General features: G+C 35.1%; 1 protein-coding gene across 5 annotated transcripts in view; it reads left to right on the top strand.

The window, feature by feature from the left end:
- Window positions 1–10,771: 10,771 nt before the first annotated feature.
- Window positions 10,772–19,986, top strand: part of LOC126840903 (disintegrin and metalloproteinase domain-containing protein 11) — a 200,482-nt gene continuing 191,267 nt past the window's right edge. For all 5 annotated transcript variants that reach the window (XM_050576905.1, XM_050576904.1, XM_050576906.1 and 2 more), the window contains exon 1: window positions 10,772–11,280. In XM_050576905.1, the coding sequence (XP_050432862.1) occupies window positions 11,178–11,280 (103 nt within the window). In that variant the 5' untranslated portion in view covers window positions 10,772–11,177. The remainder of the gene's footprint in view (window positions 11,281–19,986) is intronic.

Raw genomic sequence — 19,986 nt, 5'->3', positions numbered from 1 at the left:
CTTCAGATGACTTATCGTTTATCGTAACCGTAATCTCGAATGCTCGGACAGAATCGCGCAAACCACTGTGTGCCCCTGGAAAGCTATATAAATAATGTTATAATTTATTTTTAAGAATTTGATCGTCGATTGTAGTTTAAACGTTTGTGTAAACCGGGTTGGCGAAAAACGTTTGGTATTTGCTCAAAACTTGGAGGTTTTCAATTTTCAAGGCTTATTCAAACCTAATGACACTTAACTGGGTCAGAACCCTAGGTTTTTTGCAAACTCGATTTATTATGATTAGCGTTGGTGTGGCACGGCACGTTCAAAAAATATTGGTTCCCTTTAATGCACCTTCTTGGCGCAAATGACAGCCCACCAAACATTCCAACTTTGAGTTGTAGTTTTCCTTATATGTATTTTCACCCTTATCGTTTGAGTTTTAATCGTTCAAATACCAAACATAATTGCCCAGTGCCACGCTAGGTCGGTAGTAAGTCTGCTGCAACATCTACCTATATATTATAGTCTTTGTTGAGTTAAAAAATGCTAAATGGATGCTTAGGTATTTCCATAGGCGCAATTTCGCCAAAATAAGTGGGGTACTTTATTACTGGATATATATTATAAATTCATCTCTCCATACTATTAATGGTAAGAACACAAACAGTTGTAGGGGTGTTATTTATGCCCAAGCTCCCTTCAAATTGCGTTTAGTTTATTTCTTAGTTCTAACAGAATAAACAGAAACGCAATTTTACTTAAAGAAAAATTCGAGTGTTTAATCAGTAACGATATTATATAGTAAACGATATTATAAATTTAATTTTAAGTATTAAGGGAACGTTGACCTAACTACTTCTAACTGTATGCACGAAAAAAAAACCAAGAAAATATTAGTCAAAATTATCTACATAAAATATAGAAACTATAAACGGTCTGCTATGTACTTTACAGTGGTCTTACTGGTTTTTACTGTGAAAAAAATCGCACTTGATGTTTAGAAAACATATTTTCATATAAATTAATTAATTTAATATGTATTTATATAATGACAAAAATTAATTATGTTTTTACCTACATTTTTAAAAATGTAAAATGTTTGTATCCGCACAATCCCGAACACCGGGAAGTTGCCCTCTGGCATTTCCTGGATTCGGTGGGAATTATTAATGCTATATATTTACATTGCACTCAGTAGGTGTATTTGTGTAGCTTTTACACAAGCGCCCGTTGGCATTTCAAATGTTACCGGAATACTAAACGGTTTAGATTTAATTTTCAGTGTAAATAATACATGATCAGGTAGGTAGGTAACCAAATGAAGTTAAACGTTTTCATTTACGCCTACTTACTATTGATCGTTATAAAATTTCACGTTTACACAATTCGCCCGAATCCTGTACAATCTCGCAACCGAAATATGTTTTAATTAGTTTATTGCTAATTTCATTAATTTATTCAATAGCTGTTGAATTCCAACTAAAACTAAACGAACCTGATTCGGAATTCCCTATCTAAATACACAGGGACACATTCTTGAGAGAGGGCTACACCAGCATATTTATTTAAGGGTCCGGGATAGGCAATTTGTTTTGTACAATTTTAGTTTTAACGTAATAGTAACTATAGTGTGTAGTGTGTATTTATTAGTACATCAATGACAATTCTTGTTTGGTAATAAAATTGTTTTACCAGATTTTAGCAGTGGTGGCCATACCGTTTTTAAATATTTGTGAAAAAAATTGAGTACATAAGCAGCTGATGATGGTCGCGTTGTTATCCAAATATTATAAAATAATATAATATATATATATGGCCTACTATTTATTATATATAAATAGCTATAACTCCGTTACTAAATACAAATTCGAAAATTCGCTAACGTACAGCCCTTAAAAATTACTGTACTGTAAGATTTATTATTAGGTGATTTTTACTGTAATACAGAATACTATTCGAAATTCAATACAACACTGATGTGCGTGCCCATGTGTTTTACGTACAATTTAGGTAAGCGATTTCAGAAATAGTGATACTAATTCCAGAAAAATATCATTTTTATACCTACTAAAAACTTTTTATTATAGTATTGGTTTTCGATTTCGGGCGTTGTTTTAGAAAACCGAAAATAGACAGTCAATGTATTATAAGTAACAACACAATGGATCCCGTTTTAAAAAGCTTGCGAAAGGTTGCATTTGAACCGTGTACGAGCAAAATTGTCCGTTTTAGAAAAATGTTGTTCGTACACCGTTGAGCCCCACACACTACATTGTTTTCCGGTGTTAATAAAACGGTGACCGTTTTATTCGTACACCGAGTCATCCACACACTACGTTACCATTAGTTTCAAAAGTTGTTATAAAAATAATTAATTTTAGAGGGAGGTAAAACAAAATTTTTTTTAAAAATTGAGATCGGATTGTATAAAAACTTTATGCAAACAATTTTTTTATATTAAACCTTATGGGCTATGATGTAACGAGTGGTTTACGATAAAATGATCACCCTGTATAAGATATTTGTAATAATGTATCTTAGTTCAGCTAGTTTCTTACGTTATTGTCAGACCAATATTTAGTATGCAATTTGTATACATTTGTATGACAATATTCAGAATTTGTACGATTTTGGTTTATAAGGAAAAACGAGAAAATCATGGCAGGAGCTGGAAAAACGTTTCTCTACCCCCTCCCCCAATACAAATACCAAGATAATAATATTTCTTTTGACAGTGATAATTACACAATTTGTATACATTTTTATGACCATTTTGGTATATATTATTATATAATTTTGGCATAGATACTGTTATCGATCAATAGGTTTAACTCCTTTCCCAATTTTAAAGCATATTTTTTTAGCTTATGTTTTCAAAAGTTCTTAACTATATTTTCTACTTTTTTTTCTTGTTGTTATCAGTTATGCTCTATAAATTTGTATTATTTATTCTCATTTGATAATAGGTACATGTACAGGTGTACTTGTAGGAATAATACGCAGCATACAATCTACATAATACCACCTTTAGGGATTGATAATATTGTAAGTGCGACTTTTTGGACTTAGTGAAAAAAAACAACGCTCAGACGTTTTTAATAATGAATTTTTAATTATAAAAAAACATAGCAAACTAAAAAAACTACTATAGTATATTATTATTTTATTAATGCCGTTTTCTTATCTGTTTTTGTTGCTCGGAGCGCTAAAGAACGGAGAATAAATTAATTTTAAGAGTTTTAGCCAAAGTGTTTTTAAGTGTAACCTCTCCATCCCCTCCCGTGTTCCTATTATTTTCAAATATCATTATTATTATGTACCTACAAATAAAATACAATCGTTTTCTTACATTAATAACAATTTTTCAACCCCCTTCCCCACCCAAAAATACAACTCTGGATACGCCACTGTACTCTGGAGTTTGTTTTTTAATTTTTCCATTACATGGCCCGATCATCGACAACAAGTATGTGCGTTTAATAAATTTATGCTAAACCCAGTGCTGAAGTTCACCGAAGAAGAATACTTGTAGACAAACTCGGGTCAGTTATATTTATTAGGTATTATCATTATTATTGTTATTTGGTACCCATAAAAGCGCACCCCGATATAAAAGTCTGGCGCACACGGTGTACGGTGTTTTCGTCCGTTTTAAAACCCACACACTATCCGCGTACGGTGTTCGAACTTCGAACTACACCGTACACGGTTCACCGAGGAATACAACTGTAGTGTGTGGCCACCTTTAGATAATGTAGTATAAGGTTTGTAACATTGTTTTGTTTAATTATTATTGTCCATGTTTTATAATTTGTAATAAGATGTAAAAATGTTGTATATGAAAATTAAATGTGTATAAAAATTAAAAAGATATTTTGTAAAATATGTTATAGTTTTGTTTATTAACTATTGTTAATGTTTCCTGTGTTATTATACCTAATTTGTATATTACATGTGTACATTTTAATATACAAATGTATACATTTTAATAAAATCAATGTATTATTTAAGCAAATTATTCATTATTCAATTAATATAATAAATCGTGTCTATTATTATGTAGATCATGTGAATATTATTTAGAGATTATTTAAATACAATTATAAGCTGACACCTAAAAACTGCACATTAGAAATATGCATACATATATTTTGTAATACTTCGATTATTATTAAAACGGATAGTGATAAAATTACTCTTAAAAAAAACTCATCGACGATAATTTTTAGATGGTAGAACAATTTGTAAAAGCAATAATTGGGGCAGATGCGATTAGGCGGTTAGTCGTTTGTCTAGTTGTCACTTATGTATCATAATTCATAAACAATAATGAACATATTTTTCAGATACTTATTGACTGTTGAAGAATATCAAAATTTTAAATAACACAAAAAATATGTTATATATCAGAACATCTGGTAACATCCGGTAATCTGGTTGCATGTATTGCCTACTCGATAATCTGGAGAAAAGGACGCGAATAAGCGACATTAAGGAATACACCTTCGACTTTTGTGTCGACATGCTTGAGAGAAACGATTGTGGTGGCCGATGAGATGGAGTGAATGGCTTACACACATTATACGTTATTTATGAATAATTATTCGCCAGGGGTAAAGCGGAGCCTAATCTCAATATAATTGATGGTCTTAATAAGTTCTAACTCTGTCGACAACTTTTCATACATAATATTTCTGTTTAACTTTTACTCAAATCTATATCTCTGTGTTTATGCTTTAAGAAGTTGAGCTCGTTAACAGTAAATTTAAACTTATACGCGCGTATAGAAAATGAAAACTTTAACGCTTATTAGGCAAAAGTTATTAAATATGAATTCGGCCTTTAGAGACCCACGATACAGATATGTTCGGATAATATCGTCGAGAGTGCAAAGCTGAAATATTTGATTATTCGACAACACAATAACATATATATATATATTATATTAGCAGCCGAATTTTCACTATGAAAGTGAGTGTAAAGAGTAAAAACTGAATAATGATAATTATACAGTATATTATTATTATTATACAAGTTGATACTTTTTCCAAAAAAAAAAAAATGTATTTTTCTTGACATTTATACAATTAATAAGTTTTTAGTATGTATTACAATATTAGTAAATTGAACACACATAAATTACAAGGAAATTGTATAATTAATGTATCAACTTGTTTTTCTGTCAAAGTAATATTCTACTTGTTTAATTGTGGATGGTAAATATCTAATAAATAAATTTACTGTTTTTAATTTTTCCCGTAGTTCGTTCTTGAATGTCAGTAAACATTTGTAATTTGTTAAGAAAACTGTGTTGGCTCTTTTAGCTGTATTCGTTATATATAAATAAATATGAAACTATAATGTTCATTCTATGAAGGGTGTCCTAAAAATAGCGCAACCATGTTAAAAGTTGCGCTATTTTTGGGACACCCTATAGCTGGGCTGTAGGAATAAGATGGACTAAGTTTTTTTTTAAATAAACATTTACTGTACTTGAAATGATTATCAAGTGTATCGTTTATTATAGGGTTCAAATAAAAAAAAAACCAAAGCCATTATTGGCGAGGTTGTAAAAAACGTCTTAGGCGACCACAAAAATTAGCTTCTGATTGCGATGTATATGATCAGCACTGGTTTAAGTCGAGAAATATTTTTTTGAGCCAACGGCAAAAAATAATCACAACTTTATGGTTTTTCTAAAGTGAAATAAAACGGAACCCGTAGTGCTTGTCCGGTTTTTATAATTATTAAAGACACAATAATGTATTACTGCTTTTAACAGCAGTAGTATCAAAAATATTTAACGATTTTCATTTTTGAAATTAATGCGATTAACTTGGTCTGGCTAAACAATTTCTGGCGTTGTCGCATTTTATTACACACTCTTCGGATATAATCGACAGTGAAAACAATAAACAAGCGAGTAATAAAGTGCCCGACCGAGTTTCTTTTAGTAAATTATGATCTTAGTATACACACCAGCAGTCCGAGGTTTTTAAATCAGGAATATATAAATATTTCCAAATAATATAGTACCTACAGCAATTACGGTTTTGCTTTTTAATTTAAAAGCTTTTATGTACGCAATATATAATATGCACTTCTTCTTTCCTGAAACTTTGCACGTCGTATCTACTTTAATGATGTCAAATTGTCCTTAGACCGCGCGCTTTTTTCGAAAACTTTACTCATTTAATCCGAAGGAGTGTAAAAATAACGATAAACTTTTTAGAGCGCATCAAAGGGCCTATTGAAATAAGCGATATAAAAGCGAGCTAGCCAAATGCCCATCGAAAATAAACGATTATTTTCAAACGGTATCTAAACTGATCATATCGGTATCAAAAGAAATAAAAAAAACCCACCTTAAAACCACTTTATTGTTAATTAATTTGATCAGATTGTTAAGATAAAATATCAACATATTGGAATTTGCATTACAAACTTACAGACTTCTTCGCCTTATCCTAACTTATGGGATTGACCATACTTTCCTCTCTCTCGATCGTTATCTACGAACAATTACATAGTTTTCTTCGGTATTACAGTGTCTATGAGGCTAAGTCCCCGTCCCAACAGTGTGAAGATAATTAAAACACTGATTCAATTTAACCTAGTCGTTTCACCCATTCTCAACATTCTCATTTCAGCCCCTCTTTTAACATTTACACCATTGCTTGCTTAACTATAGTTCTATAATAATTTCCTTATACCCTAACCGACGCCTTATGATCACACAACATTCGACTCTTTCCAACTGAACCGACCGCATTTTATTTTGCGGCTAATTTTTCAAAGATCATGTAATTATGATATAAAATTTAGAACGTATGTAGTCTAAGAAATTACCAAACAACGTATGTATAACGTTCAATCGTTACAACCTTACATATTTACCTCACAATAATATCACTTATAAATGTATTTCTGCACGCCTTACTTTTATTTTTAACGATTTGTATTATTCTAAAATATCCTACTTAGGTGAAACAATGGATATTATACATAAATATTGTGTATCTATAAATACTAACGTTAACCTTTGTCTGCTGCACACATTGTCATTTAGCACCACACACGTACGTTGATTGTCGTCGTCGTCGTCGATATTGAAAACCGTGAACGGATTTAAACATTGTTCACATAAAAGAAGTAATTTTAATCATTTTTTTCGTTAAAAAAAATCTATAGGTATAATTATAAAAAAGAGGAGGATCGGATGGAAAATAACAAATTAGTTAATTGAATAAACTCTGAAAACCGTAGTCTGCGGGCCTTAGACGGGTAGTGTATTTTAAAGTTGTCGGAATGTCACGGAAAATATCACCGTTGATTTTTTTTTTAGCCTTTGGATATTGTATACATTGAAAGCGTAATCAGGTCTCTTGTCGCTCATTTGACGGGGATAACGAAATTACTTTTGAGATGATGGAAAATCTGGCGGCCGACTTGAAATAATATTTATACATCATCGCGTTGGCCAAAAGAAAATGTGTGCTGTATAAGTAAACCAGCCGCGTTGCCGGCGTGTAATCGAATGACGGCCGACGAATTCATCATTCTGGATAAGCAAGTTCAAAACTTACAAACAACAAATTCCGGTTGTAATGACAAAAAGTTGTTTTTTGCGTGCGAACTGCCAACACTTTTGCCAAGTCTTCTCACAACTCGCCGAGAACAATGCGGAAAACATTAACAGATATGAACTTACACGTCTTGACGAATAATGCGCTTCGACGGCATTTCTCAGTTACATTTTGGTGTATAATTTTAAAACTTTTTGCTTGATTTTAAAGTACTATACATTTACCGCTAACGCACCAAACGGCATTCGTCCCGCAAAGGTAATTTGTTACACCAATATGGTATTACTTTTCTTACTACGTCGGTAAGTTTGCACGGTTTGAAGGGTTCGGTGAAATTTAAGTGAAACGTTGTTTTCTTTTTTTTTTTTTGTTATAGAACGCAAATTACCCTTAATTAAAAGTTTTTATTAAATTCTAATGCTTTGCATAAAAGTTTTAACTTTTAACGGACGGGTTTAACGAAAAATATATATTTTTGATCTGTTTTTTGTTAGTTTTTTGAAAAATGTTTACGTTTTGTGTAAACAAATAATTTGAACAGTTCAATACGGGTGAGGATAGGGTATTAAATTACAAATCTATACTTCTCCAGAGAAATGTTTAGTCTGATCAAAATAATAATAATAATATAACAAGCGTTCGTTAGAATATCTTATTATGTCTGATCAAACTACAAGAATGATTGGAGGTTGCAGCATAGAAATAGTTAGCAAAGGAATATTTTAAGTGGTAACACAATTACCCCCTAGCTATGAAATATGGCTTATCACAACAATAATAGAACAAAGTCCTTTGAAAACAAGATACTGCGAACGATTTGCGACCCTGTCTTTGACACGGGCAATTGATCGTAACCACAAGAGAAGAAGACGAAAAGAAATTATGAGAGTTGGCAGACGTGAATGGGTAATGGAAAGCGAGGAGGAGATACGGAAAGGAAAAAAGTAATCTTTTTCAGAAAACTGGCTTCGATCTAAAGGAGAAAAAAAATCGATGATTATTAAAAGTAAAAAACGCATAAAAATATGGAAGAAATGGAAAAAACGGCTTTAGACAAATGCACCCGAGACAGTGATAGGTAAAAGAGTTTCGTAAAGTAAAAGTTCTTAACCAAAAAAAATATACTATTTGGCCAACCACAGCTGTAAAATACAATTTCAAAATGATAACAAATTAGGTTTTTTTCTTTACATTATAAAGTACATTTAGCCAAATTCTGCACGCCACAAAAAAAAATGTACAAGAGAGCCACTTAATTTTTTCAAATCGCTGTGGTTTTTTTTCTACATGCATAGCATAACATGTACCTAGTATTGAGAAGTAATATATTGTCCCACAATAATAAATCGTATGTGATGATTTTAAAATAAAAATTGGAAAAAAGAATAATAGACATGTTATGGATACAAATTGTATTTCTTACCACAGACAAGTATTATACTAAATCCATTTTATTGTCTATACATTTTAATGTATATTTTAAATTTGGGTTTAATGTAATTTTTCGGATATTATGTTATACATAATCTAAAACCATTTTATATATGTTTAGTACATTGTATATCACATTTGCTTATTTTTTGTTCACTCTTTTATTTACTTAAATTTGTCATATGTTATGACTCATATGAAATACCAAAGGTCAAAAGTATTGTGTAAAAATAATGGTGTTATTAGCAGCGTTTATATAGAAATTGTAAATGTAATATTATGTAAATTTGACCTGCGGGACTACCTTTGATGTAACTTAATGCATGTAACGTAGACAAATTTGGGGTTGCTTGTGTCAAAATTGGGGGTGCTAAGCACATCCAATCCTCCCCCTCCCCAAATGTTGCCCAAGAACGTAAGACTTAAACGCAACTAGGAAGTCATTTTCCAATTAATTACACCAAAAATCGGCCTTTTAGCTCCCATAGAGAAAGTCATAAACTTCTCATAAAATAAAAAAAAATAAAAAATGATATCCGTTTAAAAGATACGGTAGAAATACTTCTACAACAGTAATTTTTGTATCAAACTTTTGCCATAATACCTACTCGGAAAAAAAAAACTAAAATCTGGGCAACTAGAAAAACTTAATATTCGTTTACACTTACGTTTGGCACATAAATTGGCTCCTAGAGTAATTTATGTCAAACATTTTTCTATCTTTTGCTCTTTACTAAATTACTATTTCCGTAACCCTTAAAAGTGAATTGCTTCAAACATATCATTGCAAAACCAATATACTTTCAGGTGTTTATTGAAATTTTATAAATAAACAGATAGACAGAGGCGGATAGATAGTAAACAAACCGTAAAACACAGAGAACCTCTGGTTTTGCGTTTTCGCGCCGCCGGTGCTGTGCCAAGTTATCTGGCAACGATTGTACTTTTTATTGCGCCCAGGCCGCCGTGTTTCGTTGCAGTTGCAGTGCCGAAGAACGAATGGAAGGGGGGGGGGAGAGGAGCGATGATGAGGTTGAGCGACGATGAGGTTTTAGCCGAGAAGTGTGTGGGTGTGTATGTCTCTGTACGTAGAGAAGTGACTATGTGAGTGCTGTTGTTGTGTCGCTGTTGAACGCATACAGTCGAACGAGCGGAGGGTGTCTGCAGTACTCGCACCGACAGTGTTGGCAAAGCGTATCATTGTCGCGCGCGTATATGATGTACGCTAGTCCGTGGCGGCCGTACCATTGTTATGGGAAAACACCGATTGGCCGCCGGTACACGCAGCGGAGAGTGAGAGAGCGAAAAGCGGCCGCCGTGAGTCGTACCGAGTTTGTTATTATTATTATTATTATTATATTGTACAGAGATGATGTTGACGAGGGAGAGAGAGAGAGAGAGAGAAAATGATAGGGCGGGGAAGGAGGGAGAGGCCGCTAAAATAGGTCGAGTGCGAATAAAGGCCGACGGTGGCGATCGCATCCCTTGCCGTCACCCGTTCGCCGTTGGGAGCCAGGTGCTCGGCGGCGTCAGCGGCAATGACGCACACGCCGGTTGTGCCGCCGCCACCGCCGCAGAGTAGCAACGCCGGGTCGACGAGACGGTGCTGCGTCCCGGCGGCTAAAACCGGCAGCTTTCCCCTATCCCTAGGCGCCAGGGGCGGCTATAGCGCATGACCCGGCACAGCCGGCGTATCCCCCTGTCGCTTAACGGAACGGTCGCCGCCGCTGCCGCTAACGTTTGCAGACGCAGATCGGCGAACCGTACGCTGTGCATCGCTGCTGTGTTGCCGCGCCGTCCCAATCACTTCCGCGGTATTACGTTACAGACTCGAAATAATTTTTGTTTTTTGAACGTAAGCGAAAAAAAAATTAACATATTTTCGTTGTAAAAAAAAAAAAAAAAAAATAGTAAAAAAAAAAAAAAACCACCGCACCGCAATTATTTATTATTATCGTTATTAATTTTTTTTTTTACGCGTACACGAGTCATACGGTCACTCGCGGGGCTAAGGGGGGACCCGTACGATCCGCGGCCGCCGTCGGCTACACGATGGTACGTATGTGGTGCGGTACGTGCGGTGACGGCGTATGATAACCGCGCCCGGTGAGGTATCGACGACGCGTGCCAACGTCAACGATGGTGGTCGGCGGTCATGTGCGCTGCAAATGAGCCATGCTGTCGTCGTACGTGCGGCTGGGTGTCCTGCTGTTGTGCGTCACGACCGCGCCGCCGGCCGGCCGAGCTGTTACGTCGTCCAACGTGCACAACAAACGAGGTACGTGGTTTTTTATGTTCTTATCGGCCGACTCGTAGTAAGTTTGTAGTCGAGCCGATCGTGTACCTGGCACGCCTTCGGGACATCGCGGCGGCGGCCAACCGACACGTGCGTGTGTGACCGATTCCTCCGGAGATTTCAATTCCGCCGGTTCGCCGCCGCCACCGCTCACGAGTTACGACGAGCTAGAGTGGTCTCCGGGGACAGCAACTTTTGACGAGTTACAAAAGTTGTTGGCACCGGTGAGTTTCGATCTAGGCTATTTATAAATAATTGAAATGCTTAGAAAAGTCCAAGTGTCCTTGGCTTATTAGCTAAGGTTTATTTAATACAGGTTCCCTGTGAAACTACTTGTACCCCATGGTTTTAAGGCCCCAAATTATTTAAGGGTCAAGTGGATAAGGTGTAGGCGACAATTTAAAAGAATATATATTTTTATTAAAGTACAATAGTAAAATATGTTAATTAGCAAAGTGTTAGACCGATTAAATTTATTGTTAACTTCTCCTCAACGTTTCTGAAAATGTCACTTAACACCCTATTCTACTTGACCTGTCAATTATTATTACATTACCAAACAGGTGAGAACATACAGGTCAAGTACCTTTTTTAATGAGTTTCTGACCAGACAATTTCCAATAAAACTTATTTTTCTGTATTATGTTTCCAATTAAATGATTTGTCATCGGTTTCTAAAAAGATTTACATTGAACAAATAACTATAAAAAATATCACTGAAAAATAGGTATTAATTTTACACTCATGTACTATTTAAAAAAAAAAAAAAATCATTTATATATCCTTCTGGTCTTACAATATCATTAACAAATTACAACAATAACTAAGAAAATCAGTGTAAAAGTATTAACCCATTGATACCTGTTGATAATATCAATTACATTAAATCGTGTTAGTCTGATGACATACCTAATATGTATTAAGATTTACCTAATGTGTTTATTTGTGTTTAACAATCCCTCTTTTGCCTTACACATGTCATGAAAATTCAACTGACAAAAAAAAATATTCAGTCAACTGTGACCGTCTTAATAATGTTTTTTTGTGGCTGTCTATTATTTATAAATATCAAATCGGGAGCCGGTATTTTTGAAAATTAAAGAACGTATTGCTGCCAATTTTACTTTTTTTCTTATGAATTAAATACCGTTCGAAGACGACTGAAATAAATTATTAAAAAAAAAAAACGATGAGATTATTAATTGGAAGCTTGTAATTGGATTGCAGCGTTACACAAAGAGATGCTATTAATACTCGGACCGGCTTTAATAACAATACCATGTCAAATAAACAACCCTATTTCCAAAGATCTTAATAAACCATAGAATTTCACTGCTCGCATCGAATATTCTGGTAATTTCGGCTTCTGTGTATTAAATTAAATTGTTTGTCTTGAAATTTATTTTCGTTCTACCGTATTTCATGTTAGATTGTACATTTAAGAGGGTTATTTTTAACACTAGCCGTTATAATGAAAAGGGTTTGTTCACTTGTTAAAATAATGCAATAATAGCATAGCAAATACAAACAAGTACCTCCAATATTTAGTCAATTATTAAACAGCAATTCATCAAAGTTCAACTGCGTTTTAAATAATATATTTTGTAGACAATTTATTACAGAAAATCATTGTTGTCGTTTCGTTGGTTTTATTCGAGAAATTCTGTTATTCGTCTTTCGGACAGCAAAGACAGAGAGAGAAGAGAGAGGGATAGAGATACATCAGAATCGACGACCTGTCAGACGCAATCGCGTCAAATGTTTGTTAAAGTGACGATTAGAAAAATATCGGCTAAAAAATGTATATATATATATATATATATATATATATATATATATTTATGATGTAACGCCAAATAGATTTATTAAAAACACACTGTGAACATGGCAATCGACGCGCATAAAAATAACCAGCATACATTAAGCCTGACTGAAGTGCTTGCTATTATGTAAAAAACTATCGGATTGTAATACAGCTGTTGTGCATCGACTTTAGATTCTTTTTTTAAATATATTTTACACAAAAATGTATAGTAGTCTTCGTCTAGCTATCGCTCGCTCCTACGGCGTCCGATGGTTAAACATATTCGTTGTTTTAACACAACACAAGTATTCACGAGATATGGTTTAGCTCTTTAAATCTTGCAAAGTTACAATGATTGTATTTTCATATTTTTTTTTTTTGAATGTTTGAATGTTAATAGTTTATACACACGGTTCAGATTTGCTCTACAAATTACCGCTCGTAAAAGTATGTTTATTGGATGTGTACATAAATTAGCCATGTACATATATAAGCCATAGGGAAATTCACCCCCCCCCCAACCTAAAAAAAACCTTATTGACTTATAATTTAATAACTATATTTGTACAGCATCAAACACGTAAAAAATGTTTTTATGTCAAACATGACATACTGTTATTTTTTTTTTTCACCATAAACGGTTATTAACGTTAATATTATACTTCAGATGAATAAAACCGAGTAACATAATGTCGGTCTCTTTTTATTTGTATAAAATAAGCGTAATGCATAATTATTTATCCGGTGTTTTAAGGACTGTCCTTAGAAAATGTAATGTAAACCCTGCGGTACGATTGATAGTATCTGTAATATATAAACTAGTTGTTTACAAATTTAATACACTAAAATGTTACAATCACTAAATAGATAATATTGTCACAAAATTCAACAAATATAAAACGTGTATCTGAAATTGTATTTGTTGCTTACCTAAAGAGTACACTAGAAATGAACACACATATGATACAAGTAGTTATCTATCTAATACAGCTTGTTTACACACCCGAGGTTTTGTATTTACAAAATATATACTTATGTGGATAGGTATCACAAAATAATATGTCCACAGGACCGTTTAATTGTTTGGACCTCAATTCGGACAATCGCCGGTCTCGCGTGTCAACGGAGCTCGCAGGAAATTTAACAATAATTACATTAATGATTACATAAACTCAGGGGGAACAAATGTTTTTCACATTTTTCCACATTAGTCGGGGCGACCTGGTTTAGGTTGCAAGTATTATAAAAAGTAATTTTAGGGTTTACCCGCCGGCGCTGGCCGTGTAAACGTTTGGTTCGTTTTGGCCAAATGAAATTGAGCTGGGAATACAAATACCGCACACACACACACAGACATACACACATTTACCTCTCTGCTGGTTTGTGTCACCGTTAATTAGTGTGATTGTGATTTGTGCGTTGTCAAATGTTTACACGACTAGATAATGTACGGCAATAACACTGGCTCTAATATAATTACTATTATTGTAGACGGTATATTATTAAATATAAATCATCGTCGTGACCCTGTTTTTATGACGGTCGAACGCATACGTTTAGGAGAGAGGAGGAGGAGGAGGTGAGAGGGACAACAACTATAAAATGAAATATATTTATTATAAAATGTTAATAATTTTACATATACACGACAAACGTTTATATATATAATATATTATGCATAAATATAAACGGTCCAATATGCGGCCACGGTTCGGGGACGGGGTCGACTGTATAACAACGGTCAGAATAAATAGAATGTCCAGATTTTTTGTTCGGCGCACATAAAAAAACACCAAGAGAACCACCGCTGCCGTTAAAACAACATACTTGGAAAATTATACCAAAATATTGTACACCGTGACAAGACGTTTTTCTATCTACTTCCGGACGACCATCTACCCTTTTATTAACTGTTATTATTATTTTTCGTTTAAAGTATGACGGCAGTTGCCTAACCTAGCCCGAGGACCTTATGCGAATATATATATATATATATTATTATTATTGTATAATATTTTCGAGGGGAGAGCGAAAAAAAAAACCACCGTTGTTCGCCACCACCGAGGATATACGTCAGTATTTTTGCGGTCGTCCATTGATCGCCGTTCCGGGGGTTGATTATGATGTATGATGACAAACACAATATACATGCAATACCTTGTGGGTGGGTGCGGTACACTAGTCTGTGGGTCTCGGTACACGGTGACTTCACATGGGTCCCGGAGAAAACAATGAAATAAATGCCTAAAAACAATATTAATTTCGGTTCACTCGGATGGGCGCGAAAATAAACATGTCCAGCGTATTGTTTCTAGACTACTTACATTCGACGTTGAATGAAAAATCCGATTTTTTGTTTTTTCGATATTAATATAGTTGCTGCCAAACAAAGACGAGTCGTTCTGACTTAGTAGCAAATATTGCAAGTATAATATGCTCTATACTTGACAATGGTGTCAATTAGAAGATGCAAGACATTTTTGTCGTTACAACGCTGTGAATGATGCTAGCAATCTGCAATATCAATACTATGCTTGAAGCGTTGGGAATAACTGTAACCAAGCGGGTTGGGTAAAATATTAAAATTCGCCACACTTCAAAAATGTAAACATAAGTGCAATAGTGGCATTCATTTACCCACTTGGTTGTCATCATTTACCGAGACTCCTCTGTAATCTAATTTGTTTAGTTTATATGGGTTATCTGGCCAAAATAAATGAATAAATATGAGTAATAAATTGTCGATTTTTGGCAACAATGTTTCTTCCAATCCGCAATACCTTCGGTCTGTCTTGACCATTCGTTGGACATTTATGCAAAACAAAACAATATAACATTTTAACAACCCTTTGCCCTGACGTGGCTTGCATTGTTGTTATTGCACTGGTATTTCCGCGACCATTAGCGCGTTCGGTTGAAGGTCTCTTCTTATTTCTACCACGTTTGATTAGAAATGATTACGAATCGCTGGATAAATGTTTGCGTCGTCGGTCGAACGGGCAGAAAGGGACAAAATCCATCCGAGTCGGACAAAACGAAAACGTTATAAGTATTAAAACACACGGATTGTCCGGAACGAGAAAAAAAACAACAACACACGACTCGAGGTGGCGACGTAGAGGGTAGGAAAATAAGCAGTAATATCTCAAGTGGTATTGTTTTGTATTTTTTTTTTTCGTCGAACACAATAAAATCCCAATGGGATAACATTTCGTTACACAATCGAAACGACTCGTTGTGTGTGTGTGTGAAGTACTCGAAGGAGATGTTTTGTTTTGGAGAAAGGGCCTCTTCTCCGTCTGCTCCGGGCCGTGTGGCTCTGAAAAGCTCTCGTGGCCAATCCTTGTGTCCGAAACACTAATGGAACGCTAATGGAAAACATAATCCCATATTTCAACCGACCCCTCCGCCACCGCCGCCGCTACAGTTTCCTCGTCCCCACCCTCTCCTCGTCACCAAATCCACTAAACCTAGTTCATTAAACGTTAAACGCAAAACTCTCGTTATTTCGTTTTTCTTCTTAAAACGCGCACAGTCGTTTTCGTTTAAATTATCGTTATCGTCATTTTGTATTATTATTTATCATTATTGTTTTTGATCCTGTCGTTTGTACGTACGATCTGTATATATATATATATATATATATATATATATACATACGAATGCGCCTACTCCAGACACACGCCGTGCTTGCACCGCCACCATTATAGGCGTTATCATAAATCATCGGTTCATTAGACGTCCAAATAATGCTCGGAGATCTGTCACTCAAGAATGTCGTGGCGTGCGCAAGAAAGGTGAACGTTCAACACACACACACCTATCATACATGCGAGCACTTATGTAGGTATTGTAGTTTTGCTGCCATTCCTCGAGTTTTCCCGTATAATGGTCTTTTCGCACGAACGAGGGTAATAATTCTCTCGAGAACTATTTAGTGTAAAAAATGTACATAATATATTTGCCAACTAATAATGTGTAATCATTAAATAACTATAATATATTATTATCAACCCAAAGCGGTACGCATGCGTTGCCGTAGCTATATTGCCTACGCTAAACGCCGTATCATACATACTTACATGATTTCCTCCCATTACATTACTATCTCTTTAATTAATATGTTTAAAGGTGTTCGCCGGAAACGACGCCCTAACTTGTATTTTAACTGAAAACAATTATAACATACTTTTACTATTTTATCAATTATCTTCAATTGTTTAATTATTGTACTAAACAGCAAACATATCGCATATTATACATTTTCTCTAATAGTTCAACCCGCGTTCGTATACCAGAATGAATATAATATATGTGTGACGTTAAAATTTGTCTTAAGAGGTTTTCGATGTGAACATTTGTATTTTTGTACTTATGAGTTTTTTGTTGTTCTCGATTGGCGTTCAAAACATTTGAAAATTTTAGTTCAAGAGCGAGTGAATCGCCGCCAAGTCTCGTGTTGACAATATTGTTTCCTGGAGAACTGTTTTTGCTGTCGCCTTTCGTTTTGTCTTTTACGCGCCGCCTACATGGTGTTTGCGTTGTCTTGAAGCGAATAATTTTGTTTTCAACGGTGTTTGTAATTAATGTTGGGTTCTGGGTAGAATTCCGTTTGAAAGGCTGTCTACACGTAGGTTCGATAGCCGTGAAAATACCCAAAATTCCATACTGTTTCTCATTAGCCGTATTCCGTCTCTTTTTAGCCTTTTCCGAGAAATTAATAATAATTATAATTCCTGTTTGCTACGACTTACTGTTTGTCAAATTGGCGGGGAGGGAGAAATACATAACGGCCAGGAGAGCTGAAATAAGACGTTATAGGTCTGGAACTGTGTAGTCTGGAACGAAAGAGCAACAACGACAGCAGGAAACGACGAAAATTATTACAAAAGGGGATTAGGTGAAAGTTTTATAAGCGAATAAATTATGAAAGATTATGTAGGCAAATTCAATTTCGCCGGTAACTTTTTTTAGTTTTTGTTTTTACCCTTCTTCTAATCCTGTCATTAAAACTATCGCAGTTTGTGTTTAACGAGTTCCGACACTGCGCGTTGTTAGTATTATACTATACTTTCAAAGGTAAGAAAACGACGATTTGTTTGCACTTTGCACGCCAAGTTATTAACCGAGAACCTCGTGCGTATCACTATTATTGTAATCATCACCGACGCCCGGGCTGCTCAATTACCGAGCAATACAACTGCGGCCCCCGTACATCAAACAAACATCATCATCATCATCATCATTATTATTATTATTATTAACATATACGAGCGAGGAAAGTGCAGTTTTTAATCAACCCGGCTATTGTTCGCCACGCAGAAGACACGTTATAACACATAGGAAGAAAGGAATCGTCGGCTCCGATGCGAACGCCGAGAAAGTCTGTTATTATCATCCCGAAACGTGCTCGTCGGTGCCGTCGAGCTGCGTTCGTCTTCGGATTTGAATAGTTTTCCCGAGACAATGCAAACTTGTCTTGTAGGTGCTGTCGACGGAATATGTATGTAATATTTTAAACAGAATGTAGCTGTGGTGACTTGTGGCGGCGGAGTCTAAGTACACACGTATACAGCTGATGGCGGCGGGCGTGGGAGTCGTCGGAAGATTCATATAATACTATACCGTATCGCACCTCCTTGTAAGCGTGGTACCGAGTTCAACGGTACTACTTCAACCCCAGTCCGTCCGTGTTTTCTCCGCAGTGTAATTTATTCTGTTTCGGTAATGTGTGCATATAGCAACAACAATGGTAGTACTTACCGGGGAATACGGAGGGCGTGCATCGGGGTTCGAGTAAAAATTTGAATTTCTAATGGCTTCAGCAGTCATTGCCGCCACCTCGTTCGTTAGCGGCGACCACCGAATCTATTTTCTCTCATCTCGACCGGTTTTACATTAATTGATGCCATAGGCCATACACCGTCGCCGTTTTGTAGTTTCCTACAACACTTCCCCCATCGGCGCGAGCGAATATCGGTCCGCCACAAGCTGCGGTTTTCCCAGGATTAAGATTGATTCTATTCGTGAATAATTCAACGGCACCGCTGCCGCCTTTGCCGATTGTAGCTCATAAACATTAAAAATAATTCTAGACGTCCACTGGGATCTCGCATGTATGCGAGTGTTGGCTAATCTATGAGAGACTTAACCAAATTGGGTTTCGTCCCAATATACATATGTCCCACCACATTCTGCAACATTAATAGTATTTGGTGTATCATCAATATTTATCATGCGGTTTCTAATAGGTCTTAGATGGACGTGGATCGCATAGAGGCCGTTAATAGTCGTTACGTTATCACCGATACAAAATGAATTAATAAAATAGCGCTGAACTTGAAGCAAAAGCGGTTTTATCGAAAATAAGACGTTTGACCGAAGCCGTTCCGACGATAACGTTTCAACGATGTCGTTTTGGCGAATGACGTTTGGGAGATGTACCAGAATATGGGCGAAAAACAACTTATCGGCGATAAAAACATATAACTGAAAAACCCCCTACTTTATTTATTAGTAGATAATACACCAATGAGTGTGTAATTAAAAATGTTATTAATGTAATAATTGTAATTGTAATAATGTTGTCGTATATCTTTAGTAATGGTACATTTACCCGAATAATAATATAATTTTTTTTATAAAAACAAATTAAATAGTGATTTAGTATTCAATGAAATGTTCTTCAAATTTAATTACCTTTAAACATTAATGATTAACGTGATCATAAATATTACACGGGGTTGAAGGTAAATAAAATCTTGGTGCTTAAATATATTCAACGGTTAACCGTTGAAAGTCACGGTCCCTATCTATTATCTAGCTATTATTAAAAAAACGTATTTAAAGCCGTTTACTCTAAATAAGGGTTTATAAGCATACAG

Source organism: Adelges cooleyi, unplaced genomic scaffold, assembly GCF_023614345.1.
Source record: "Adelges cooleyi isolate 19-005CV unplaced genomic scaffold, UGA_ACOO_1.1 ACOO_flye_CR_arks_rails_tigmint_CR_PRNA_376, whole genome shotgun sequence".
Lineage (NCBI taxonomy): Eukaryota > Metazoa > Arthropoda > Insecta > Hemiptera > Adelgidae > Adelges > Adelges cooleyi.
Note: the sequence above shows the minus strand (reverse complement) of the source record. Positions and strands in the feature narration are given on the sequence as shown.